Source organism: Vombatus ursinus, unplaced genomic scaffold (assembly GCF_900497805.2).
Source record: "Vombatus ursinus unplaced genomic scaffold, bare-nosed wombat genome assembly UNPS02004533.1, whole genome shotgun sequence".
Lineage (NCBI taxonomy): Eukaryota > Metazoa > Chordata > Mammalia > Diprotodontia > Vombatidae > Vombatus > Vombatus ursinus.
The window spans coordinates 1,240,631-1,267,863 of NW_020944311.1; the positions used below are offsets into that span (position 1 = coordinate 1,240,631).

The 27,233-nt window shown below is 39.5% G+C and overlaps 1 protein-coding gene across 2 annotated transcripts in view; it reads left to right on the top strand.

The window, feature by feature from the left end:
* The window catches only part of DOCK11 (dedicator of cytokinesis 11), a 191,096-nt gene that overhangs the window by 152,981 nt on the left and 10,882 nt on the right, over nt 1-27,233 (top strand). For both annotated transcript variants that reach the window (XM_027837386.1, XM_027837390.1), the window contains 8 exons: nt 5,959-6,141; nt 7,581-7,694; nt 9,461-9,676; nt 9,768-9,825; nt 14,371-14,477; nt 22,658-22,780; nt 24,485-24,598; nt 25,793-25,939. In XM_027837386.1, coding sequence (XP_027693187.1) covers nt 5,959-6,141; nt 7,581-7,694; nt 9,461-9,676; nt 9,768-9,825; nt 14,371-14,477; nt 22,658-22,780; nt 24,485-24,598; nt 25,793-25,939 — 1,062 coding nt within the window. The remainder of the gene's footprint in view (nt 1-5,958; nt 6,142-7,580; nt 7,695-9,460; nt 9,677-9,767; nt 9,826-14,370; nt 14,478-22,657; nt 22,781-24,484; nt 24,599-25,792; nt 25,940-27,233) is intronic.

Here is a 27,233-nt window from a genome sequence, read left to right on the forward strand (position 1 = left end):
TGCACAGAAAACCCAATGTTATACTAGACTGAATTGGGGGGCATAATTGCTAAGACAAGGGAGGTTAGGATTCCGTCTTCTGTTTTGGTCAGACTACAGCTAGGACATCGGATTCAGTCCTGGGTGCCATAGTTGGTTGTTGATCTTTCATGTCTGACTTGTCATGACCCCATGGACCATAGCACGCCAGGCCCTTCTATCCTCCTCTACCTCCCAGAAATCTGTCCAAGTTCATGTCCATTGCTTCCAGGACACTATCCATCTCATCCTCTGCCATTCTCTTCTTCTTTTGCCTTCGATATTTCCCAGCATCAGAGTCTTTTCCAAAGACTCCTGTCTTCTCCTTATGTGGTCAAATATTTAAGCTTCAGCTTCAGTATTTGTCCTTCCAATGAATAGTCAGTTAATTTCTTTAAGTATTGATTGATTTGATCTCCCTTCTGTCCAAGGAACTCTCAAAAGTCTTCTCCATCACCACAGTTTGAAAGTGTAGATTCTGTGGCACTCAACTTTCTTCATAGTCTAACTCTCATAGCTATATATTACTACTGAAAAAAATCATAGCTTTGTTGACAAGGTGATGTCTCTGCTTTTTAGTATGCTGTCCAGATTTGCCATAGCTTTCCTTCCAAGGAGCAAGTGTCCTAATTTCATGGCTGCAGTCACTGTCTGCAGTGATCCTTGAGCTTAAGAATATAAAATCTGGCACTGCGTACATTTTTTCTCCCTCTATTTTCCAGGAAGTAATGGGACCAGATGCCATGATCTTAGTTGTTGTTGTTGTTGTTGTTGTTTTAATGTTAAGCTTTAAGCCAGCTTTTTTCACTTTCCTCTTTTACCTTATTCAAGAGACATCTTAAATCTTCTTCACTTTCTGCCATCAAAGTGGTATCATCTGCATATCTGAGATGGTTGATTCTAGCAATCTTAATTCTGTCTTTTGATTCATCCAGCCTGACATTTTGCATATAAATTAAATAAGGTTATAATATATAGCCTTATTGTACTCCTTTTCCAATCCTGTTCCATGTTTGGTTCTAACTGTTGCTTCTTGACCCACATACAGGTTTCTAGGGAGACAAATAAGATGATCTGGTACTCCCATTTCTTTGAGGACTTGCCACATTTTGTTGTGATCCACATAGTCAAAGGCTTTCATGTAGTCAGTGAAGCAGAAGTAGATTTTTTTCTGGAACTCCCTTGCTTTCTCCATAATCCAGTGAATGTTGGCAATTTGGTCTCTAGTTCTGCCTCTTCAAAACCAGCCCGCTCTTCTGGTAATTTTCAGTTCACATATTGCTGAAGCCTAGTTTGCAGAATCTTAAGCATAACTTTGCTGGCATGTGAAATAAGCACAACTCTTTGGTAATTTGAACATTCTTTGGCATTGCCCTTCTTTAGGATTGGGACACAAACTGATCTTTTCCAATCCAGTGGTCACTTTTGAGTTTTCCAAATTTGCTGGCATATTGAATGCAATAATTTAACAGCATCAACTGTAATTCCATCACCTCTACTAGCTTTATTGCTAGCAGTACTTCCTAAGGCCCACTTGACTTCATTGTGCAGGATGTCTGGATCAGTTTTTGGTGGTCATCAGTGATGTATAGTTCTGCTATAAATTCTTACCACCTCTTCTTAATCTCTTCTATTTCTGTTAAGTCTGTACCGTATTTGTCTTGTTGCTGAGTCATTTTTCAGTCATGTCTGACTCTTCATGACCCCACTTCTTAACAAAGATACTGAAGTGGTTTGCCATTTCCTTCTCCAGCTCATTTTACAGATTAGGAAACTGAGGCAAACAGGGTTAGGTGACTTCCCAGGGTCACACAACTAGTGTCTGAGGCCAGATTTGAACTCAAGAAGATGAATCTTCCTGTCTCCAGGTCTGGCAGTCTATCTACTGCAGCATCACCTAACTGCCCTTTTGTCTTTTATCATGCCTATTTTTGCATGAAAAATTCCCTTGATATTAGTGATTTTCTTGAAGAGATCTCTTGTCTTTACCATTCTGTTGTTTTCTTCTATTTCTTTGCATTGCTCATTTAAGAAAACTTCTTGGACTTAGGATGAAAAATGCTATCCATCCCCAGAGAAAGAACTGATGGTGTCTTGAATACAGATTGAAGCTTACTTTTTTACTTTCTTTATTTTTCTTGATATTTTTCAGTCTATGTTTTCTTTTACAACATGACTGTTATGGAAATGTTTTACATGACTATATATGTATAACCTATATTGAATTGCTTGCCTTCTCAATGGGGGAGGGTGAGGAGGGAGGAAGGGAGAGAATTTGGAACTCAAAGTTTTAAAAATGAATGTTAAAAATTGTTTTTACATGTAACTGGGGGAAAATAAAATAAATAAAAGAAAAAAGTAAAAAAAAACCCTTCTAATCTCTCCTCTAGGATTCTGCATTCAGTTGGGTCTATTTTTCTCTTTCTTCTTTTCCTCTGACTTTCCTTCTTTCCTCAGCTATTTTTAAAGCCTCAGACAGCCATTTTGCTTTCTTACTCTTCTTTTTCCTTGGAATGTTTTTTGTTGCTGCTCTTTTACAACACTGTGAACCTCTGTCCATAGTTCTTTAGGCACTCTAATCAGATCTAATTCCTTAAATCTATTTATCACCTTCCCCTTCATATTCATAAGGGGATGTTATTTAGGTCATGCCTATATGGTATGTTCTGATGGTTTCCCCTGCTTTTTTCAATTTAAGTCTGAATTTTGCAATAAGAACCTTATGATCTGAGCCACAGTCAGCTCCAGGTCTTGTTTTAACTGATTGTATAGAGCTTCACCTTTGGCTACAAAAAAAAAATCAATCTCATTTTGATGTTGACCATCTGGTATATTGACTCTGGTAGAGTCACCTCTTGGGTTGTTGAAAAAAAAGTATTTGCGGTGTCATCTTGACAAACCTCTATTAGTCTCTGCCCTGCTGCATTTTGTACTCCAACGCTAAACTTGCCTGTTAAATGACCTTTTGATCGCCTACTTCAGCATTTCAATCCCCTATGATGAATGAGACATTTTTGGGTGTCATTTCTAGGTGGTGTAGGTCTTCACAGAACTGAGCATCAGTGGTTGGAGCATAGACCTTTATTACTGTCATGTTAAACTGTTTGCCTTGGATTTGAACAGACAGCATTCTATCATTCTTGAGATTTTACCCCAGGACTATTTTTATCATCCTTTTATTGACTATGAGGGCTACTTCTAGCCACAGTAGTAAATGTAATAATCACCTGAATTGAATTCCCCCATTCCTGTCCATATAAGATCACTGACACCCAAGATGTTGATGTTTAATATTTCCACCTCCTGTTTGACCACATCCAACTAATCTTGGTTCCTAGATCTTACATTCCAGATTTTATTGTAGCCCCTTGAAGATCCTCATCCCAACTTCCACTCTTACAAAGAAGTCACGTCTCTAAGCTAGCTTGTCTTTCCTAAGTCTTCACTTTTTCAGACTAAAGAGTTCCAGTCCCTTCCACTGGGCCTCATGTGGCATGGTCTCTAGTCCTCCCCATCTTGGTCACAAGATGCCCCCTGGGCATGTTTTGGCTTGTCAGTGTTCTTCCTAATATAATGGGGACTGGTGAGTGTGCATGATGTGCTCAGCTGACACCGTCTCCTTGTGGAAGAGGACCTACTTCCAGAAAGGCTTGAGGGTTTGTTGATCGGCTACTGAGCTCAAACTGGCACTGACTGGCCAAGTTGCTTTCTTGCTCTTTTTTTTATATTCCCTTACTCACTATTCAAAAAAGTAGATGGCTGGATGTGTGTATATTTAAACTTTATGTATAGTACATACAAAAATCCTCTGCCTGGCATCTTGGGAACTTACCTAGCCTGCTTTGTAGCACTGTATTGTTCAAATATTCCTCTCAGTGCTTCAGGATCCATGGCAGAAGGCGGCCTCCTCCAAGTATATGGTGACACCTTTTATGTGATAATGGTCTAGATGAGTGTTTTTGGAAAAGTTTGGCTTAAATTCTGAAGGCCTACAGGTGTTTGTTTTCTGTGAGGGAGGTAGGTGGCACAGTGGACCACTAGACTCAAAAAGACTTGAGTTCAAATCTAACCTCACGCGCTTACAAGTTATGTGACCTTGGGCAAGTCACTTAACTTCCATTTGCCTCAATTTCCTCATTTGTAAAATGGGGATAATAATAGCACCTACCTTCCAGGGCTCTTATGAGCATTAAATGAGATAATATTTGTAAAGTACTTAGTATAGTACCTTGCACACAGTAGGAGCTATATAAATGCTACTATTATTACTATCATTAATATACATAAGCTATGTAGTTTAGGAAGATCTTATACGTATGAGTGTTTATATATGTATAAATCAACAACCATTTATTAAATGTCTAATAGGTGCCAGAGACTGTACTAGGTGATGGGAATACAAATGAATGAAACAATCCCTACTTGCGTGGAATTTACTTTCTAATAGGAGAGACAACCAAGACATATATAAGTATATAGAGAATAAATACAAATAAATACAAAATAGTTAAATCCAAGGTAATTTGAGAGGGAAGGCACAAGCCGTTGAGAGGATCAGAAAAGGCTTCATGCAGAAGGTGCTACTGAGGAAGATATACAGAGGGAGGGCACTCCAGGCATGGGGGACAGCCAGTGCAAAGGCCTAAAGATGAAAGCTGGAATGCTGAGCGTGAGGAACGCAGAAAAGGCTACTTTAGCTGGATCACAGAGTGCATACTATAGTGAGCCTAGAAAGATAGTTTGGGGCAAAGTTGTGAAGGGCTTTAAATAGGCAGGTTCATATTTGATTCTAGAGATAATAGGAAAGGCATTGGGTATTGAAGTATTGAGTAGGAGAGTAACATACACAGAACTATGATTAAGGAAAATCACTTTGGCAGTAGTATGGAGGACAGACTGAAGTAGAGAGAGACTTGAGGCAGGAAGACTGATTGCAGTGGGAGGCTGTTGCAATAATCTAGATGAAAGGTGATGTGGCCTGTATTAAAGTGGTACTTGTATGAGCAGAGAGGAGTCAGGTGCAAGAGATGTTGTGGGAGTAGAAATGGTCAGATTTGGCAGGGGCTGAGGGAGAGGGAGGAGTTGAAGTTACCTACCTGGGACACTGAAATAATGGTGGTATCTTGGACAGAAATAGAGGAGTTTGGAAGAGGGGCAGGTTAGGGGAAAGATAATGAGTTCAGTTTTGGAAATGTTAAATTTAAGGTATCTCAGACATCTGGTTTGAAATGTCCAATTACCAACTGGTGATGTGGGATTGGAATTCAGAGGAAAGTCTGAGGTTGATTATATAGACCTGGGAATCATCAACAGAGAAATGATCATTGATCCCATGAGCTGATTGGGCACCAAGAGAGTATTGAAGGAGAAGAGTAGGGGGCTCAGCACAGGGCCTTGGAGGATAAGACACCCGTCTTTATGAGACATGTTCTGGATGACGAACCAGCAAAAGAGACTCGAAAAGGAACAATTAGAGCAGTAGGAGGATGTATCTAATATAAATGTGTGTATATGTATATAATTGCTTCACATATGCCCAGTTTTATTGAAAGATATGGTTGGGTTAGTGAATACAAATTTATCCTAGCCATGACTTCCACAATACTTAGGTTATAATGTGTAAAAACCGTGCAAATCATGAAAATGTAGAAGTTCATGCTGGAGTCCTACCTGCTTCAGAAAGCCTTCCCGACTCTCTGATACTCATGGCATTGAGGATTCCATGGCAGACAATTTCCAATTGACCTGGATCAATCTCCTCTGTGTGTCATTAGTCCCCAGCTAGCCTGGGAGCTCCTGAGGCCAGCTTTTACTTTCAGAATTTGTTTCATATTTCCATAGCACAGGTGTGGGCAGACGGTGTAAGTCAATCAGTCCTTACTGCTGGATATGTGGCTTTGCCAACACCCTTTTCCCTCTACCCTCACTCTTCTTTCCTAGTTTCCTTCAGCCTTTTTCAAAGGCCGCGTCAACATGTGTGCTGCATTTTGCTATGAGGTCCTCAAGTGCTGTACCTCCAAGATCAGCTCCACGAGGAATGAGGCCTCTGCACTGCTGTACCTGCTGATGCGAAGCAACTTTGAGTTCACCAAGCGGAGGACCTTCTTGAGAACACACTTACAGGTCAGTAAGAAAGAAAGAGTACTGGCCTTCTGGCCTTCCTTCCCTTCTCTTCCTTCCTCCCAATGGTCTATACTTCATGAACTTGTTAGGTTTCCCGGTTATCAGCAACTCTTCATTCTCTGCTTATTGGCCACAGCAGCACTGAGCTGCCCTGGCCCCAGGCCACTTGAACTCATCAACCCAACTCAAAGCCTGGGAAATTGTGGTCCTCAGAGTTTCAGCCAGCCTCTAGGGAGGACCCTTCAGGGGGGAGCATGTTGGAGAATGGGTGAGAATAGTGTGGAGGTCACTCTTAGCAACTTCCACACTCTCTGGGTGAGTGTGGTAAGGTTGGAAGGAATCCTTGCCCACTACTATATCTCTGTACTTCATGTTTCTTGCCAAAATGGGCTCTCTAACTTTGTTCTCTTGCTTGGGCCAGCCTTACACATAGGCCACACATCTCCTATGTTTGTGATTCCCTAAACATCTGATCCACTGGCCTAGCACCTCATCTGAAATACTACCTTCGGAGGTGCATCCTCGGGAGTTCAAGCATTGAGTTTTCAGGGGTCCCCTGTGAAATGATAAGGACTGAACCATTATTAACATAAGATCAGAAGATTTTAGAGGTGGAAGGCACTGTAGAGGTCCTCACCCCAAACTTTCTCATTTTACAAAGGGAAAAAAGTGAGGCCCAGAACTGACTTGCCCAAAGCATGCTTTTCTGGAAATTAGCTGATCAGATAAACTAGCAAGATACTAAGGGAATGCAACACAAGAGAGAAGCCCCAAGTTTTAAATGTTGCTAGCAGAGAAGTGGTCCAAGGAAGCAGATGGGGGAGGAAGGGAGGACCATGCTGAAAGATGTTTGGGCGGGGGTGGCTAGCCATGGCCCAGACAGTGGAGGCAAAATATAACTTGAGAGCCACTACCCCTTATTTCCCATAACTGCTGCAAAGTAGTCTTGAGTCAGGCTATAAGACCAATCAACCAAACAGAAGAAAGGCCTTGGTACCACATTTTGTACTGGGGACTTTGGGATTAGCAATGCCAGCAGCATAATGCAAATCCATAGGTTCGTTTGTTTGTTCAAATAATTTTTGATTGAAATAAATGAATCAGGAAAATTTGTAGTTATGATAGAACTACGCAGACTCTTTAGAAGAAACTCAGTCTTTTTATAGAAGCTATTTTGAATGAGAGATACAGCCTGGCATGGTGAAAAAGAACCTTGCGTTGGGGCTCAGGACACTTGAGTTGGAATCCTCTTTCTGCCACTTAATTACCCTTTCTGAACCATAATATTGTATTATATATTACCCTTATCCAAAAGAGTAAATAATAGTATGTTCATTAACTACTTCATAGCATTAGTAATAAGGTAAGTGCATCTAAACTGTACATTGATCTATAAATGTAAAAAAACAAATAAACTTGGGTATCCCTCTTCTCCCCAGATAATAATTGCAGTAAGCCAGCTGATAGCAGATGTGGCACTGAGTGGAGGATCAAGATTTCAGGAATCTTTATTCATTGTTAATAACTTTGCAAACAGTGACAGACCAATGAAGGTAAGTCTTCTTAATTGGTAGATGAGGTTATCTCTAGGTTAGGCATCTAGAACTCAACTATCATAATTACTCAGGAGATATTTGTTTGGATTGTGTGTATCTGAGGCCCCATGGCTAAACGGCATTGGAGAGTGATTCTTCAGCTGGATTTTAAGCCTGCCCTGAAACTGGCCTGGGTTCAAATGTGCTAGTTTGGATTGGGTTTTCTGTTTTTTTTTTTTCATGTCTTGCTCAGAATTACTGAGTGCTTGGACTTGGGAATATATGGAATCACGAAACATTCCCATGAGGTTCTGTCCAGGCTGAAGAAATCAATTTGAAAAATTCCAGCTGCTCTCCAGCTGGGAGGGAGCGTTTGTCTAACAGCCAGTCTTACTGGTTTCCCCAGAGAATGAGTACATGCTCCAGCAAATCCCATTAGCGTAGAAAGAACTTTGGCCATGTACTAATCTTTCCTTTTTGCATTAATAGTATATTATTTACTTAATGGACCACCCTCCTCAGTGCCATTGAGAGTTTTCATATTTAATGGGCTCCGGGTTATTTAGCAACTGGTTTTTACAAAAATGGGGCTTGGGGTTGCCTTTTTGGTAGAAAGGGCTTTACTGAAACATTTCTAAGATGACTTAATCATATCCTTTTGTCTTGCCCATGGCTAATACATGGACAACAAATCCAGTAAAAACTCACAGAGTGCCAGGAACTATTACAGGTTATAGACAGAGGAAGGCAAAAATGAAACAGCTTCTTTCCCCAAGAAGCACGCATTCTCCTGGGGGGAATACTATGTATGACTCAGTAAATAAACAAACCTGTGGCTAATCTAGTTTTAAATGGTCATTGAGCTGTATGGTGCACATTTGTGTTTGTAAATTAATGTAAATGAACTCCCAGCTGTGTCTCTTGTGCTATTCTTCAGCACCTACACAGATAATAATGGGTTATTCTAGTGGAATTATGAGAAAGGGTCTTAACTTTTTCTTCGGCATAAATAAACAAACAAGCAAACAATAAATGAAAAATGATGAATAAATAAATGCACAGGCCCGTGGGCACCCACACAAAAATACACACCCACACATGTGTGTATTGCCAGTGAGAAATCTCTTTAATTTACTAAACTTCCAATCTGCTCTAGTCCAGATACAGTCTCAGAAGAGGGATTACTGACCTTTGAAAATTCTTTTGGACAGGGACAAGTTCGTTTTATGCAATGCATAATCGGTCATTTGGGTCAGAGAATTTTCCTGTGCCAAGGCTCTGGGGGAATTCATTTAGCCTGCTTCTCATTTAGCCTGCTTCTCATTTAGCCTGCCAACTTACTATATATGGTAGTCAGGGGATGGACTAAACATGCCAGGCAAGGCTGACTTCAGTATTACTCCACAAGGAAATGGGAGAAACACAGCATGGTCACTGCTTTTGCTGAAGACCTCATTAAAAGTTTGGGGCCATTAAAGACTGGCCAGATGTGTAAGAAAAAAAGAAAACAAGCAATGCATCGGAAGTAGGCAGATGACACTGCAGATGTACTTGGTGCATTGGCATCAGCTCAATTTTCCAGTTCTGTCAAAACTCAATTCTGATTATTTTGTATATGTCAGAATTCTACCTTCAGATATGTCAATGGGCATTTCTTTGAAGCTGAAATTCTAATGGCAAAAAAAAAGTATGACGTTTTCCGTAAAAAACTGATTCACAACACACTGGACTGTTATGAAATTCTTCTGTGTTTTTTTTTTTTTTGTTTGTTTGTTTTAAATTAGGCAACTGCTTTTCCCACAGAAGTGAAAGATCTGACCAAGAGAATCCGCACAGTTCTTATGGCCACAGCTCAGATGAAGGAGCATGAGAAAGACCCAGAGATGCTGATTGATCTCCAGTATAGCTTAGCCAAATCTTATGCAAGTACTCCAGAGCTTCGGAAAACCTGGCTTGACAGCATGGCCAAGATCCATATCAAGAATGGCGATTTTTCTGAGGTGACTGTTGGTGGCTACAGTGCAGCCCTAGCTACAGGGGCTTCTGAAGCCCACCCCGCCTGACTCTCCTTTCTTTCTCATCCTTTTGCAGGCTGCAATGTGTTATGTCCATGTAGCAGCTCTGGTGGCAGAGTTTCTTCACCGAAAAAGTAAGCTGCTATCGGTTTGGCATCGGAAAAAGGTTGACTAAACATATCGATATCTATGGCACCTATTTGCTAACACCGTGAAAAGATGTTGGTTTCGAAAAATATGTTCAGCTTTAGATTGAGTTGAGGTTCGGCAGAATTTGTTACTAAAACAAGCTGGTTTGTTAATTTTGCCTTCTACTTGCAGAAGGATTGAAGATAAGAGTTTTCAGCAGCGCCAGGTTGGGTGTGCAATATTTATTTTCCCTGGCAGACGGCCTCACATTGCATTCCTGCAAAACTCACAGCAAGAGAAAGAACTTGCTTCCCTGACATCTGCCCACATTTCACCACTGCCTGCCCATGGGAACACCTGGGTTATTTGCAGGTACCCTGCTCTTCTAGGGCATGCAGCTGGCTCCCAGGTCTTTCTGGTGTTTGCCCTTGTTAATATAGGGGTTTGTCTTGGTGGCAGCTTCCTTTTCTGAATGCCTTGCAGAATACTGTACCCACTCACATCATAAAGCAGGTGCACAAGTTTGAAATCTGCCTGGCACTAGGGAGAACCAATGAAGAAATCTGGCCTTATCTAGCAGAGCTACCCAAATGATTTCCTGCTGAGACTGGGCAAAAGCAAGCTAAGCTTTGGAGGCTGTGGGAACCAAACTTCAAGATTTTCCTCAAGATTCAAGTATTTATTCATTTAAGAACAAATCACTACTTAGTTTATGAATCATTGTTCAGTTATCTCCTATAAATATATGAAAATTACACACCACTGTATGAGAAATTTAAAAACTAACTAAGCAGATAACTCACAAATCTTATTCACTATTATCATCCTATCTGGATTCATTTCACTTGGATTTTCACTTTAAATATTACTTAATACTGAGATTGCTTTGCCCAATTCAGAACAACTTGTAGGCACTTTATTCTCCTTTTAGTGATGTCGCCACAGCTTTAAAATGGCAAGACATTTACTAGAAAAGGCCTGACTTTCACATTTTTCATGTCAAGGGTATGCCTGAAAAGAAAATATAAAACATAAAATCATAGTACATTTCAGATATTGGGCAGAACATGGTGCTCCAGGCCTGTAAGTCCTGTGCCTAGGATGGTTGGGAACTCTGAGCTACAGTGCACTCAGATGACTTGGCATCTGGACTAAGTCTGGCATCAGTATGGTAAGCCTCACGTATTAAAGGGTCACCAGGCTGCCTAAGGACAGGCAAAGTTGCCATGCTCAGAAACAGAGCAGTGAAAGCTCTCATGCCCAGCAGGTGTGGGATCAGATCTGTGAGTTTCTGCTGCACCTTCTGACTGGGTAAAATAGGGAGATGGATTCTCTAGAGACAGACAAATATAACATTGAATTTACAATTCAATAATTCCAGATAACTAGAAAAGTGAAGAGCACCTTATGTTGGAAATATTTGCCATAATTTGTTTTTAAAAAGAAATTAAAGTTAGGCCCTACTGTCTCCTAAACTGGTTAAGACTAAAATCTGAAATAAGGGAACCCTTCAGTGCCTGCCGACCACACAAATCTATTCCTTATTTTTTAAACAGATTGTTTCCCCCAATATCCTCCACAAGCGCAGATCTTCAAAATTAAAGAGAACTAAATTTATCAGTCTTTCAGGGTTAGAAATTGAAGTGGAGTGTTAAGCAGAGTCTCAATGAAAATAATGTGTAAATCTCAGTGTGGTTTTTCAGGCACCTACATTAAAGAGAGATTCCCAATGCCATACACCAGGGCATGCACCATGATATTCAGTGCCTATAATTAGTTATTTCAATATTTATTGTATAAGGCCTTCAAGGTCTCTTAGAATTTATCCTTCTTGAGGGCAGCTAGGTGGCGCAGTGGATAAAGCTCTGGTCTTGCAGTCAGGAGGACCTGAGTTCAAATCCAGCCTCAGATACTTGACACTTACTAGGTGTGTGACCTTGGGCAAGTCACTTGACCCTGATTGCCTCACCAAAAAATAAATAAATAAATAAGAAGAAAAAGAAGAAGAATTTATTCTTCTTGCCTATCAAAGAACTTCTCTCTCTGGGAGAAAACTGAATGACATCTTAAGAAAAAAATGTCAACTTAAGAGAAGGTTGCATATTCAGTTATAGTTGCTGTCTGTTTTTAAACCTGAAAAATTTCACTCAGTCCAGGATATATTGCCATCACCTTTAGTATATATTGTAGTTAGTCCTTCAGAAACAGTTTTATGCCTCATTGATATCTTGGTCAACTAACAAACCATAGAAAGCAGTTCTTAAGTTATTCAGACCAAGACTCAACCAGTAAAAGTTTTGGTTGTTGGCATGTCATCCAGGCTTTCAGAGGACTGATTAGTGGACTCTTCAAAGGCTGTATGAGAGCTGGAGACACAGAGCACATAGGGACAAATCGGAATAGAGAACACAGAATGTTTCACTATGAAAATCCAGATTGCTAAACAAACTCGTCATGTTTATATAGCACTTTACAGTCATAAAGTACTGTATGTCCATGATCTCCTCCATGTGGGACCCTTTACTTTAGCATAATATTGGTAACAAAAGTAATGGGAAAAGGAAGAAGGTTCACGTAGAAGAGCATATGATTCACATCAGCTCATCCGTGTGTAATTTTCCATTAAAAAAACCAAAACTACTGGACTGTTTTTCTCTTCATGTCTTCCCTCAGTAGGTATGTCTCATAGGCTGCTTTGGATTTGGGGGTTTTTCCTTCATGTTGAAGTCTGTAAGTTGTGATATAATTAAAGGAAGGGCATGTGCAGTAGACACATCAGGCCTGACCACTTCAGATGTCCTCTTTCTGCTGCTTACAGCTTTCCCTATTTGCCTGTGCTAGAACTGCAGTTTTCCTACTTGTGTGAAAGAGATTTTTCCCAGGTCCCTTGTGCCGTGTCCTTAAGGTGGTATGAAGCCAGCCCTCTCTAGCACAGAACTTAATGGCAGCACCTGTCTGATCCATGACCAGCTGACTCAGCCTCTCTTTGAATTCATGCAGTCATCATAAACATTTACCTTGGGAGATTGTCTTACTGGTGACTGACCCAGAGCTACAAGGGTCAGTATGTGACCTTCCCTTTACTGGAATTCAGAAGGACAGAGCTAGTCTGAGGAATCACACAAGTCCCTTCTCAAGGTGGCATCTATCTTTCATAGCAAATGAAACCCACTTCCTTCTCCCGGGTGGTCTTTGTTTTCACTTGGTAAGGCTAAAGGATGAAACACCAACAGCTTGTTTTGTTCTTTGGCACCTTTGCACCAGCTAGAAGGAGGCTCTTCCAAGTTATAGCCTACATAGTTAGGACAGAGTGACCATGGGTACACTGCTTGAGGGGGTTTCCCTCTCTAAAATCTTCATCGTGGAGGTCTTGTTCTGATATATGCGTGGCACTACTGCTTGGACCTAGCCTCCTTTCAAAAACTAACATTCCATTTGGCTGCCTTGATACCTATTTAGTGCCCAGGGGCAGCTAGGTGGTGCAGCTGATAGAACACTGCCCTGGAGTCAGGAGGACCTGAGTTCAAATCTGGCCTCAGACACGTAACACTTACTAGCTATGTGACCCTGGGCAAGTCACTTAACCCCATTGCCTAGCCAAAAAAAAAAAAAAAATTAAAAAAAAAAACCTACTTACAACTTTAGCTCTCAGCCTATGTCCCAGTGTTCTAGCTTTCAAGGTTCAGCAAACTATTGCCTGAGGAACTACTACTTTTTTTGTTGTTTTAAAATGTAAAAAACATTCTTAGCCCGAGGGCAATACAAAACAAACTAAAACAAAACACCAGACTGCAGCAAGCAAGAGGCCATAGCTTGCCCAGCCCTGATGTAGCTTATAGTTGTTGGAAGGGAAAAGTCCATCTTTGGAGGTAAAAAGCATAATCCCTGTGAGTTTTTGCCAAGTTCTGCCTCTTCTCTCCTCCTCCACCCAGCAAGTACTAGCCTTGGCCTAGCAATATCTTTCTTTGCCTAACGTTCAGGTGGGATAAGGAGCTGAAGATGGACGTAAGTGGACACCCAGTAGTCGTGGAGGATGAGGAAGTGGGGGAGCAATTGTCCCTCCTTAATTAGGCCACCAAATAGACAAAGTCTTAGGAATCTGGGGATAGGAGAACTATGGAATTAGTAACCAGAGACAATGGATATTTAGATATTTAATATTTATATTACCACTTCCTGGTAATTGAACAAATATTTATTAAAGGTCTACCATATGCCAAGGCCTTACACTAAACTCTGAGAATACAAAGACAAAACAAACAAACAAAAAAAACAATTCCTTCTCTCAAGGAGTTTACAATTCTACTGGGCAAGACGATAACTGGCTGGAGTTGTCTTCATTTAACAGAGTATCTGATATTGAAGTGACTGAAACACATAGAAATAAGTTTCCTTTTTGTAGTAGCAAACTCCAGTCATGCCTTTGGCCCTTATCCAAATTTTCCTAAGGTCTCATTTTTAAGTATAACCAACCCCCCAAAATGACGGATTATGACAGATTAACATTGTGATTTTCCCATTCATTTACTCCCATTATTTTATCCACACAGAGTTGTTCTCCAGTGGATGCTCAGCATTCAAGAAAATCACTCCCAACATCGATGAGGAAGCAGCAATGAAAGAAGATGCAGGAATGATGGATGTCCATTACAGTGAGGTAACATTTCCAGATTTTCTCTTCCAGCTTCATATACTTCATTTTTGTTTAAAACCCTATTATTTTACAAATGTTTTGATCTCCTACCTAATGTTGAAAGCCATGTCAAATGAGCTCCTATCTGGAAAAAAAAATCTATGGGTGTGCCCCCCAAAGATTAAGAGCAGGAACTAGTATGATTGGGGAATGAGGGACTGTGATGAACTTTCCAAGTTACTCCAAATTGACCTGCTGGGGCACTGAAACGAGGGCAAAGTTGCCTCTGCCAAGAGGTAAAGACCAGCCGCTTCAACTCTTTCACGGCCACATGGTTGTCCTGGTTGATCTGTTAGTTAACATTTCTAAAAAATGTAGCACTTTAATAATCACAAATCTGTATCTTCTAATCAGTGTAAACATACTTTGAACAAGATTTCATAAAAGTACAGAATTAAAGTTTTCTATCTTTAAGACCAAGGGCATAATTAAATCTTTCCCTAAAACTTAACAGGGTGTAGAATGCTTTAGCAGTTAATAAATCGTTAGAGCCACGTGTAAGGTTCTGGGCAAGATACTTTGTGAAAGACAGAAATATAAAACATTCCTTGCCTTCTAAGAACTGACTGTCTCCTTGGGGAACATGTGTACACACAAGATAGTATACAGCAAGCACTGGTATAATACAAACAGGCAGTGTGTGCTTTGGGAGCTTAAGGAACAAGGGGTTGCTTTGGCTGGGGTGGTCATGAAGAAAGTGGGATTCAATCTGGGCCTTGGAGGTTACATTGAGGGTGGGAGAAGGGACTAGGCATTTATCAAGTACTTACAATGGGCCAGAAGTTGTGCTAAGTACTTTACAAACAGCAACTAGGGTTATAGCATTGGCAATGGAAAGGAAGGAACAGAAATGAGAACTACTGCAAAGGAAAAAATGCCAGGACTTGGTGAGAGAGGAAGAGAAATCAAAGATGACTCAAATTTCAAGCCAGGGGGCCATTAATAGAAATAGAGAAGTGAGCAAAGTGGAGCTGGTTTGGGGAGAGGAAGATGAATTGGTTTTAAACATGCTAAGTTTGAGATGAGTACAAGACTAGAACGTCAGAGAGTCTACAGGCTATGTTGATTTAGATGAATGATTCTCTCAAGGTTGGACCATGTTGTGTAGGTCTCCATCGTTAGCTCCACTTTACAGATGAGGTAACTGAGGTTTAGAGAAGCTAAGAGGTCTGCCCAAGATCACCCAAAGCCAGAGCTAAAAGCCAAGTCTTCTGACTTCTAGGTTAGTGTTCCTTCCATTCTATCGTGGTGCCTTTGGCAGGGGAGAACTGAAACAAGGTAAATGGAAGAGGAAAGAGATAAGCGCTAAGGACCAAGACTTAGGAGATGGCCATACTTCTGGGGTGACAGGAAGAAGATCCAGTCAAGGAGGCAGAGGAGAGATGATCAGATAGGTAGCAACCCTGAGAATAACAATTATTCCAAACCTAAGATTTATTTGGAAATATATGCAGCAATTAGAAAGAATGTGTTATGGTAATCAGGTTTGAGAGGCAATGGGGGGGGGTAGGCCTTGACTTGGAAAAGCACTGTAAATTTCAAATTGCTCCTGGATCAGTTAGCTAGCCAAATCTAAAATCAATCGAACACTGCATGGGAATAAAGAGACTTGTGTGATTTTTTTTTATCATTTTATTTTTTTACTTTAGTATTTTATTTTTCCCCAATTACATGTAAAATTTTTCAACATTTATTTTTAAAATTAAGTTTTAAAAAAAAATTAAGTTCCAAATTCTCTCCCTCCCTCCCCACCCCCTCATTGAGAAGGCAAGCAATTTGATATAGGTTTTACATGTATAATCATGTAAAACTTATTTCCATATTAGACATGTTATAAAAGAAAACATAGACCAAAATGAAAAACCAAAAAAAAATTAAGTAAAAAAAAGTATGCTTCAATCTGTATTCAGATTGCCTCAGTTCTTTCTCTGGGGATAAATATCATTTTTCATGATATGTCCTTCAAAGTTGTTCTGGATCAGTGTATTGCTTGTCTTTCACAGCTGGTCATCTTACAATATTGCTGTTACTGTGTACAATGTTCTCCTAGTTCTACTCCTTTCACTGTGCATCAGTTCATGTGAGTCTCTCCAGGCTTTTCTGAGAGCATCTAGCTCATCATTTCTTATATCACAATAGTATTCCATCACAATCATATATCACAAATTGTTCAGCCATTCCCCAATTGATGAAGATCACCTCAATTTCTAATTCTTTGCCACCAGCAAAGGCTACTATAAATATTTAGGCATAGTTCCAATTGCTCTACAGAATGGTTGAATCAGTTCACAACTCTACTAACGGTGCATTAGTGTCTCAATTTTCCCACACCCTTTCCAACATTTATCATTCTTCTTTTCTGTCCTATTAGCCAATCTAATAGGTGTGAGGTAGTACCTCAGTTTTGTCTTAATTTACATTTCTCCAATCAATAGTGATTTAGAGCATTTTTCATATGGCTGTAGACAGATTCGATTGCTTCATCTGAAAACTGACTTCATATTTTTTAATCATTTGTCAATTAGGGAATGGCTCTTATTTTTATATATTTGACTCATTCCTCTATATGTTTGAGAGATGGGGCCTTTACCAAAGAAACTTGCTTTTAGGGCATTATGTAAAGGTATTTGGAGGGGTTTGGGAAAGAGCTCAGGCAACTCCCTGCCTTCTCTCCACCATCTTTGAGACTTGTGTTCTAGTCCCTACCCTGCCACTAACTAGTTTTGTGACCTTGGGCAAGTCATACCACTTCTGGTCATAGAAACATAAAATCTTAGAACTGGAAGGGACCTGAGAAGTCATCTGGTCTAACACTTGTGAGTGGTTTGTACAGACTCAACTTAAATAGGGGTACAGAACTCATTGCAAAAGCGTCCTTGTCTGAAAAATTTTATAAGGACTGGGGGAGAGGGGAATCAATCCAGCCTAGAAAGATAATTTTTTAAGTTAATTTTTATTGATATCTTTTTTTACATCACCAAAATCTTCCCTAGTATCCCTTCCCCCCTTCTCCCAGAGTCATCCCATTTAACAGTGTTTTTTAAAGAAAAAGAAGAAAAAATAATAAGTAACAACTCACCAATACACTGAAAAAGTGAAAATGTGTGCCATGTACCTACCATATTCAGAGACTTCCTATTTGTACAAAGGGGTGTGGTGGGAGTGTCTTTCCATAGTTCTTCTTTGGGGCCAGGCCTGTTCTTTGTTAGTTTTGCAACATCCACTTTTGATGGCTCGGGTTGTTGTTTTTTTTTCCTTTTTACACTGTTGTATTCATTGTATATACTGTTTTCTTGGCTCCACTTACTTCACTGTACATTGGTTCACGCAGCTCTTTCCAGGCTTCTCTGTATTCATTATATTCATTTCTCATAGCATATTAATATTCCGTTATATTCATATACCACAGTTTGTTTAGACATTTTCCAATAGATGAGCATTTACTTTGTTTCCAATTCTTTGATATCAAAAAGTGCTGCTCTAAACAGTTTGGTTAGCAGATGGGGACTTGCTGCTTATAAATGGCCTCCCTGGGATAAAAGCCAGCCTCAGTAATGGGATCTCTGGGTCAACGGGATTGGACATTTTAGTAACTTTATTTACATAATTCTGAACTGCTTTCCAAAAGGGTTGTACCAATTTGTAAGGCCACCTACAATGCAATGGTGTGCCTATCGTCTGCCAACCCCTCCAACGTTGACTATTCCCATGTTTTGTAATCTTTCCCAACTTGCTGGGTATGCAGTGAAATCTCACAGTTGTTTTGATTTGCATTTCTCTTATTATTAGTGACGTGTCATATTCTTTCATATGGCTAATAGTTTTCAGTTCTTCGTTTGAGAACTGTTCATATCCTTTGGTCACTTATCTACTGGAGAATGGTTTTTGGTTATATAGCTATATAAATATATAGATTTCCTTATTGTTTACATATCTTAGATACCAAACTCTTATCAGGGAAATTTGATAGATAGATTTTTTTTCCCATTCTGCTGATTCCCTACTTTTTCTTGGGGCATTCGTTTTGTTTGCACAGAAGCTTTTCAGTGTGATGTGTTGTAATCTATTGTATTTTTTGTAATTGCTTCTATTTCTTGTTTGACTAAAAATACATCTCCTAACTATGCCCAAAGGGCTATATAAAACTGTGAATATCTTTTGATCCAGCAATACCACTAGTAGGTCTGTCTCCCAAAGAGATCAAAGAAAAGGGGAAAGGACCTATTTGTAAAATATATATGTATGTATGTATATATATATATATATATATATATATTTCTAGCAGCTCTTTTTGTGTGGCAAAGAATTGGACATTGAGGGGATATTCACCAACTGGGGAATAGTTGGAAAAGTTGTGGTATATGATTATGATGGAATACTACTGTGCTGTAAGAAATGATGAGCAGGATGGTTTCAGAAATACCTAGAAAGACATATATAAACTGATGCAAAGTAACCAGGAGAACACTGTACACAGTAACAACAATATTATAATGACAATCAACTGTGAAAGACTTGCCTTTTTTATTTAATTTTTTTCTCAATTACATGTAAACAAAAATTGTTAACATAGGTTTTTGAAAATTTCTGAGTTCCACATTCCCTCCCTTCTTCCCCTCCCCCCTCCTTGAGAAGGCAATTAGTTTGATATAGACTATACATATGCAGCAATGGAGAGCATTTCTATGTTAGCTATGTTGCGAAAGAAAACACAGACAAAAAAAAAGATAAAAGAATAAAAGTTTTAAAAAGCATGTGCCAATCGGCATTCAGACTCCAACAGTTCTTTCCCTGGAGGTGGATGGCATTTTTCATTATAAGTAAAGTAGGGAGTTCTTTTCTAAGTAATTTGTCTTCTAGCTTTTCAAACACCAGGTTACTGAATTTTATTTTTTCTGATTCTCCCTTGTTAAGTCTCTTCCATTGATCTACTTCTCTATTTTTTAACCAATACTAGATGATTTTGATGTCTGCTGCTTTATAATATAGTTTGAAGTCTGGAAATGCTATTCTCCCTTCATCCCTACCTCTTTTTAATATTTCCCTTGACATTTTATTTTTCCAAATGAATTTTGTTATTATTTTATCAAGGGCTGCAAAGTATCCCTTTGATAGTGTGACTGGTATTGCATTAAAACCATCAATTAACTTTGGCAGTATTGTTATTTATCATATTGGCATGGACCAACCACAAGCACCAAATCTTCCTCCAGGCATTTAAGTTGTTCATTATTTCTTTAGGGAACATGTTGTAACTGAATTTATACAAATACTTTGTGTGCTTCGGTAGACTGACGTCCAAATATTTTATATATTTTATTCTTATTTGGAATGGGATTTCCCTATTACTGCCTCTTGGGTTTGTTCTTATTATATATAGAAATGTATAATATATAGAAATGCTATTGATTTTCAAGGGTTTTTTTCGTAGTCTGCAACTTTGCTAAAGCTATTATCTCAATTAGTATTTTTGTTGATTCACTAGTATTTTCTAAGCAAACCATTATATCATCAGAAGAATGGGATAGTTTTATCTCCTCTTTACCTATCTCTACAACTTTATTTCTTCATCTTGTCTTATGCTATTGCTAGCATTTTCAGAACTATATCAAATAACAGTGAGGAGAATGGGCATCTCTGTTTTACTCCTATACTTATTGGGAAAGTTTCTGATGTGGCCCCATTGCATATGATGCTTGCTTTTGGTTTTAGATAGATACTTTTTATGATATTAAAAAGGTCCCTGTATGCCTAGCCTTTGTTGTTGTCTTTTTAAATTTTCAGTTCCAAATTCTCTCCATCCCTCCACCCCCTTCCCCATCTATTGATAAGGCAAGAAATACAATATTCATTATGCATATGAATTCATTCTATGCCTATACTTATGTGGTTTCGAATGCATTTGGTTTTAATATGATTAATTATGTTGATTGTTTTCTTAATGTTGAGTCTTCCTTATATAAATCCAATTTGGTCATAATCAATGATTTCTTAAATGACTTTCTGTAGACTGTTTGACAGTATTTTATTTAAAATTTTTGAATTGATATTCATTAATGATATAAGACTATAGTTCTGTGCTTTATCCTTTCTTAGTTTAGGTATCTGTACTAGAGTTGTCCCACAAAGAGAGTTTGATAGAATGCTTTCTTTCTCAATTTTTGAAAATAATTTGTATAGTATTGGTACTAATTGCTTTTAAAAATCATATAGAATTTTACATAGAATATATACGGTTAGAATTATATAGAATTCTCCTATGAGGTTTTTCTTTCCCTTGGAGTTCATTTACAGCTAGTTCTTCTTCTTTTTCTGAAATTGGATTATTTAAAGGTCTCTGTTTGGTCTTCTGGTTTTGGGGAGGTGTTTTATATTTTTGAAGTTATTCCTCTGTTTCTTTTGTGTTCTCAGTTTTGGTAGCATGTACATAATAGTTCTGATAATTCTTTTTTATTTTTTTCATCTTTTAAGGTTCCTTCCCCTTGTGATTCCTATAGAAGATATAAAGCTGCAGTTTCTATAGATTGAAAGCTTCAGAAATTTTGGAGAAATGACCTAGATTCATTACAACTCTAATCTGTGCAACAACCCTCCCCCAAGAGGTTTTTTTTAGTTGTACCCCTACTTCCCCCCACACATACCTACTTTATGGCTCATGATAATGAGCTAACATGTGAAAATTCTTTCAAAGTGATTTCTGAAGGTTCCAAATAGGCAGTTTGGGATTTTCTGGGCTTTAGCTGTGTACAAGCCTTTCCCCGTGACTTCAGGGTTCACTGACATGCTAGTTGTTTGAAGGAAAGGCCGGGGTGTTAGTATGTGAAAGTTTGTAAAAAGCTTTCCATAGTGATGATGGGAGCCCAGTTGCAGCTTGTTCATAAAAATGGACTGTGAGTCAGGGGAAATGTCTTAAAGGGACCAACCAAGAACTGGAATCCATTTGCTCTGTGAACATCCCAAAAGACTCTTTTGCTTTCATCTTGAGAGATTTAGAACTCCTTTTAATTTACCATGTACAGGTAGAATTCTATTTTAATCCTTTTAACATAAGGATAAAGATTGGACCTGTGATTTCAGTGACACAGGGAACTGCCAGGTGAGAAAACTCCCTCCACCCAAGGCAGCCTGAGAGCAGTCTTAGAGAGCTGCCCCCAGCCAGGCTGTTTCAGAGGTAACCCTTGAACTCGGGTCTTCTTGGCTTCCTGACTTGGAGGCCAGGTCTCTGTCCACTGGACCACAGAGCCTCTCTCCTTGCTCACAGAATCACACTGTTCCCATGTCTTGCCCATGCAGATTCTGTTAAACAAAAAGAAGCCTGCACAGAACAAGTTGGTATTATCCATTTGAGCAATTTACTTAATGAAGATATGCTTTTAGTAAAATACTGATGTGCCTGTGTTTTAATGCTATCACAGTATTAAGGATTCCTAACACAAATGTTCATTTTTCTGATGACTGGTTAGAGAGTCAAGAGAACTATAATACCCAGGGGTCGACGGCAGCTCTGAGCAGAAACAAACTGAAACACTATGGGTAGTTTTCAGAAGCAGCAAATGCCTTGAACTTTAGAGCCAACAGTTCAGTTCAATACAGCAAGCATTTATTAAGCACCTATACTACACTAGAGGGGAACAAGCATTTATTAAGTGCCTACTGCGCCTTACAAATATTCTTGCAGCAACCCTGGGAGGTAGGTGCTATTATTATCCCCATTTTACAGTCAAGAAAACTAAGGCAGACAAAGCTTAAGTGATGTGCCCAGGGTCACACAACTACAAAGTATCTGTAGTAGGATTTGCACTTAGATCTTCCCAGCTCCAGACCCAGCACTCTATCCACTGTATCACATAGCTCTTCCTGGGAACGCAAAGCCAAAACAAACAAACAAAAAACCAGTACTGGCCACCAAGGAGCTTACATCCTACTCAACCTTCTCAACTTTGTCCTGTTCATAAGCAGCTCACTGCTTTTCTGTTTACATAGACAGATCAACCCCCCAGATGATACAGTGCTGCCATTGCAAACACCATAGTGGCAAGCTTTCATTGTAATGGTATAATGTCTCAAGTTCATTGCAGTGAGTGGAATTCTAACTATCATATTAACTTGGAATGTTTCAAAATTCCATTTCCTATTTAACACAGGAAGTTTTGTTGGAGCTCTTAGAACAGTGTGTAGATGGCTTGTGGAAAGCAGAACGTTATGAAGTAATCTCTGAGATTTCCAAATTGATTATTCCAATTTATGAGAAACGGCGGGAATTTGAGGTAAGCAGTTTGACTCATCATGAAACTATTGTAAAGTCTATTTTTGGTAGAATTGTTTAAAGGAAAGAAAGGAGACGGATAATTTCAAGTCTTGAAAAGATTAGTAATATCTTATTACTCTCATTTAACTGCATGTAAATTGCTATAAATTTAAATTAAATGCCAAATTATTATCACAACAAGAATCTTGGTTGTAATTAATGAAGAATGTCAGGCAGCAAAATAACACAATTACAGTCCAACAAAATCCTTGCAAAGAGCCTTGAGTTTTGAATCAGGCCCAGTGTTCAAATCCCAATTCTGTCACTTACCTGTATGGTCCTGGAGAAGTCAGTTAACTCCTCTGGGACTCGCTTTCCTCATCTGTAAAATGAGGGAGGTGGACGAGCTGGCCTTTAAGGTCTCTTCTGGGTTGTTCATCCATCTGTGGGTGACAACTCAGTTCTCTCACCTGTGGCTTCAAGAAGCTGTAGCATGCACAGTGGCTATACCCTGTCAGGGCCTCAAACCTGTAAGTGAGTTAGGGGGATGCCTATCCCAAATATTCAAAGACCTACCCTGGCAGAATGGGCAGGTGAGAACAATTTGTTCCAATGGCCACGAAGGTGGCTGAAGGAGGCACCGTGGAACACTTAGACACCAAGTCATCCCCTGCATCCCTGGCCGTTGCCAATTGTCTTGACTTTTGTCCTACTAACTAGACTTTGATGACTCTGGAAGAGAGAGTGAGACTGATGATTTCGTGCAATTCTGCCTCACCTAAATCCATTTCATACACAAGTCAAGACATCACCCTGTGATGTCACTGGTCCTCTTTGAAAATAACAACGAATAACAAGAAGGTCTCTTACCACTCTAAAGCTATGATTCCATGTGTGTGAAGTCCTTAAGAATATAACCTTGATTATTTTTATGAGATTCTTACTTAATATAGAATATATAACTTTACTTAGTGATCTAGTCAATAGCTCTGAGGTCTAGCCTTTTCATTGTGTTTTCAGAAAAAAGTCTGACGAGCATATATAAATATATGTATAAATATAAGTATATATAAATTTATGTAAGGCAAGGGAGAAAGTAGGCCCCCCCTATCCTGGAACAGAGTTAAGTTCCATACCCTGGTATGGTACTCCTGTTTCTTATAGGTATATGGTAGGGATCTTTGCAGGTTCTCTTAGGGGTGGAACAACAGTTCCTAAGCCCCTGGTACCTTCATTTGTCTGTGTATGTGGCTACAATAATCTGTAAAGTGTCAGGGCCAGGAGCTGTGAGGGAAGAGCAGTCAGTGTCTGTAGCTGAGTGCAGACTCAGGTACAGCAGCCACCAAGGCCTTAGAGATGGAATCTACCATTTCTGGAATATGAAGAGGAAGATGTGTTCACTGGGCACTCCTATGTACTTGTAAACATCTCTCTACCCAACAAGGGGAATGTAGAAGTGCCATACCAAAAAGTGGTGGGTATCAAAGGCTATATTTTACAAGTGCAAAATGTCTAATTCAGGAGGGCAGTGCTGCAGGGCCCTCGTAGATGGCTCTGTGACTGCAGGGATCTGGTTTCTCTTGTAGATACCAGGTTTATTCTTGCTCTTCTGAGTAATGGTGGCAGTGAAGAAGTGTCCTCATCCAAATCACTTTCCAAAGAAACTTCAATTTGAATGCATTAAAAAAAAAAGCCAGGCTGATATGTGTGTTTCACTTTTCAGAAACTTACTCAAGTTTATCGAACCCTGCATGGAGCATATACCAAAATTCTGGAGGTCATGCACACAAGGAAAAGGCTTTTAGGCACTTTCTTCAGAGTGGCCTTTTATGGACAAGTAAGTGGGCAGTGGTTGGCACAGCTGGAAACAAAATGACTATATTCAGCCTTTGTGTTACTGGACCAGCAAAGTACCTTTCAGGTCCTTTGCAGAGATCCATTTCAGGCCTGCTCTGGTTCCTGCATTGTGTTTAAAAGGTACCAGTACAGGATTGAAGATCTGGATTCCTTCTGTTCTGTTTCATTATTTATTAGGCTTACTAAAGTATGCATTTAAATTGGAGTAGATGTGGCTTTTAAAGGAAAAAAAAAAGGTAGGACTTCAGGAGAACAAGGGGAAAATCCCCTAGAGGCATTTGCTCTGGGTCTTTTGCCCAGAGTTTCCCCTTTTTGGAAGCCTTTGCTCCTTGGAGACTTTTTATGATATGATATGATATGGTATGATATGATAATGATATAACAACATATTTTAGAGGCTGGAGTTAGGAGTTCATTCTAAGAAGAGCTGCCCCCTTCCCTGGTTGCTTTGTGTTTGTCCATGTCACTTTGAGGTTGGTTTCCTGGGCTTCTGCCTATGGTTGCCTTCCCTCCCAGATTTAGCTATGCTCATTCAATCTGCTACCCCTCCCCAATTCAAAACAGCCCTTTCCCCATTGCCGGGGAAGCAGGAGAGTGAAAGGGGAATGAAAGAGTATCACAAACAGATTCAGCTCATGGGCAAAGTTTGGGTTCCTCCCAGGCTTCAGGCATGGCAAATTTGCCCCCATTTGACAATACTGCACAGAACACAGGGTAAGTAAGTCCAAAGGAGGCAGCTAGGTGGCGCAGTGCATAGAGCACCGGCCCTGGATTCAGGAGGACCTGAGTTCAAATGTGGCCTCAGACACATAACACTTATTAGCTGTGTGACCCTGGGCAAGTCACTTAACCCCACTGCCTAGCCAAAAAACAAAAAACCAAAACGAAAGTAAGTCCATATAGCCTGTGTAGTACTGATACACAGGAATGTTTCCTTTTCTTCATGCCATTCTGTGGTTTCTCCAGAATCAGGCTCTTGCTGCTGCTTTCAGAGAGGTAGAAATGGGTTTTGCTATAATTACTTAGCCTTTTATTTGTATATTAACTTTTGGATCTTAGATATCTTTTAATTGCTTTGTTTTCAAAATAATCCAAAATATGTTTTTAATGAACAGATTAAATAATGTCTGCCCGTGCCATTCTTAAATGGTTCTACATTTTAACTTTGCAATAGGCTTTCTTTGAAGAAGAAGATGGAAAGGAATACATCTACAAAGAGCCAAAGCTCACAGGCCTATCAGAAATCTCCTTGAGACTCATTAAACTTTATGGTGAAAAATTTGGTACAGACAACGTCAAAATAATCCAAGATTCCGACAAGGTAATCCGTGCCCTGCAATTTTTTTTGGAAAGACTTTCTATGTCCATTCCAAGATATCTTGATTATTTCCATCTTTCAATGATGTGGCAGCAGGCTACAGACATCCTCCATACATTTGGGACGTGGAAGGAGGGAAGGGCAGCGCCCCTTTATTTTACAGGATCAAATGAAATTCATAGACACGCAAGTTCATTACAGTTTAAAATATTAGCCAAGGTGAGCTTATTATTGTCTCCACCTTGAATTCTCCGGTGGTATATAGCACATTGCATGGAATAGTCACTTCATCAGTTTATTTACAAAATGTTGAAAGGGAAACAGAACGAATGATATTGACATGGTTTTGACTTATTCTGTACACTTTGGCTGTCTTTAAACACACTGAAACTTTCTTCTATTTATTCCATTAGTATGAAGGTAAACATACAGCAGTTTCTTTAAGAGAAAACAAAGGTTTTGCATGATTGATTTCGGTTTCTGTGTCACAAGTAATAAGAATGTTATTTGGAATAATATTTGTCTCAGACACTAAATCAACTGAAAGCAAAATGTTTTCAATTAGTTGAGCGTTGACAACTCCTTTTTCTTGTTCAAATATTGAATTTAAATAGGAGTAAATGGTAGGAGTGGGAAACTGCAGTCTCTTTTTAATGTGTACTAAACACTGGTCAGGATCACCTGGAAACAAATGATCTGATTCTCATATCATCTTTCTACAGATGATTACTGCCAGTTTCTAAGACACAAAATGAAACTGAACAAATATGTATTAAGCACCTGCTGTGTACACAGAACCCTGTGCTAGGCTCTAGGGAAAATGAACAATTTAGAAAGATGCAGAATTGAAGAATCTCACAATATTTTACATTTCAAGTGCCACACGAGTTCATCCTCACAATCTGTCACAGGAAAATGACTCAGGTCTTTGTGGGGGCCAGTGGGAAGGTTAATAACATATTTTTGCTGCAGGCCCAAGAGTACTGAACCACATTTTTTACAAAGCCATTATGCCCTGAAGATCCAGCAGATGCCTTCTGGAAGCAGGCCCAGCTCAGGCTGGTTTTGAACATCTGAATTCCATAATTCCTTTGGGGCAAGGCCAGGATGAGTCATCCCAGTTCCCAGTTTAGTATACAGGGGTAGGGAGGGGAAGTAGGATTGGTTCAGTCAAGTAGATCCATGTCTAGAAGCAAGTATTGATAAACTGGGGCTCCAGCCTGAGGGCATCCCTCATTCCAGTCTATCAGCCATCAGCTTCTTCTAAATTGGTTGCCATTGGGTTTGGGCTTATTTA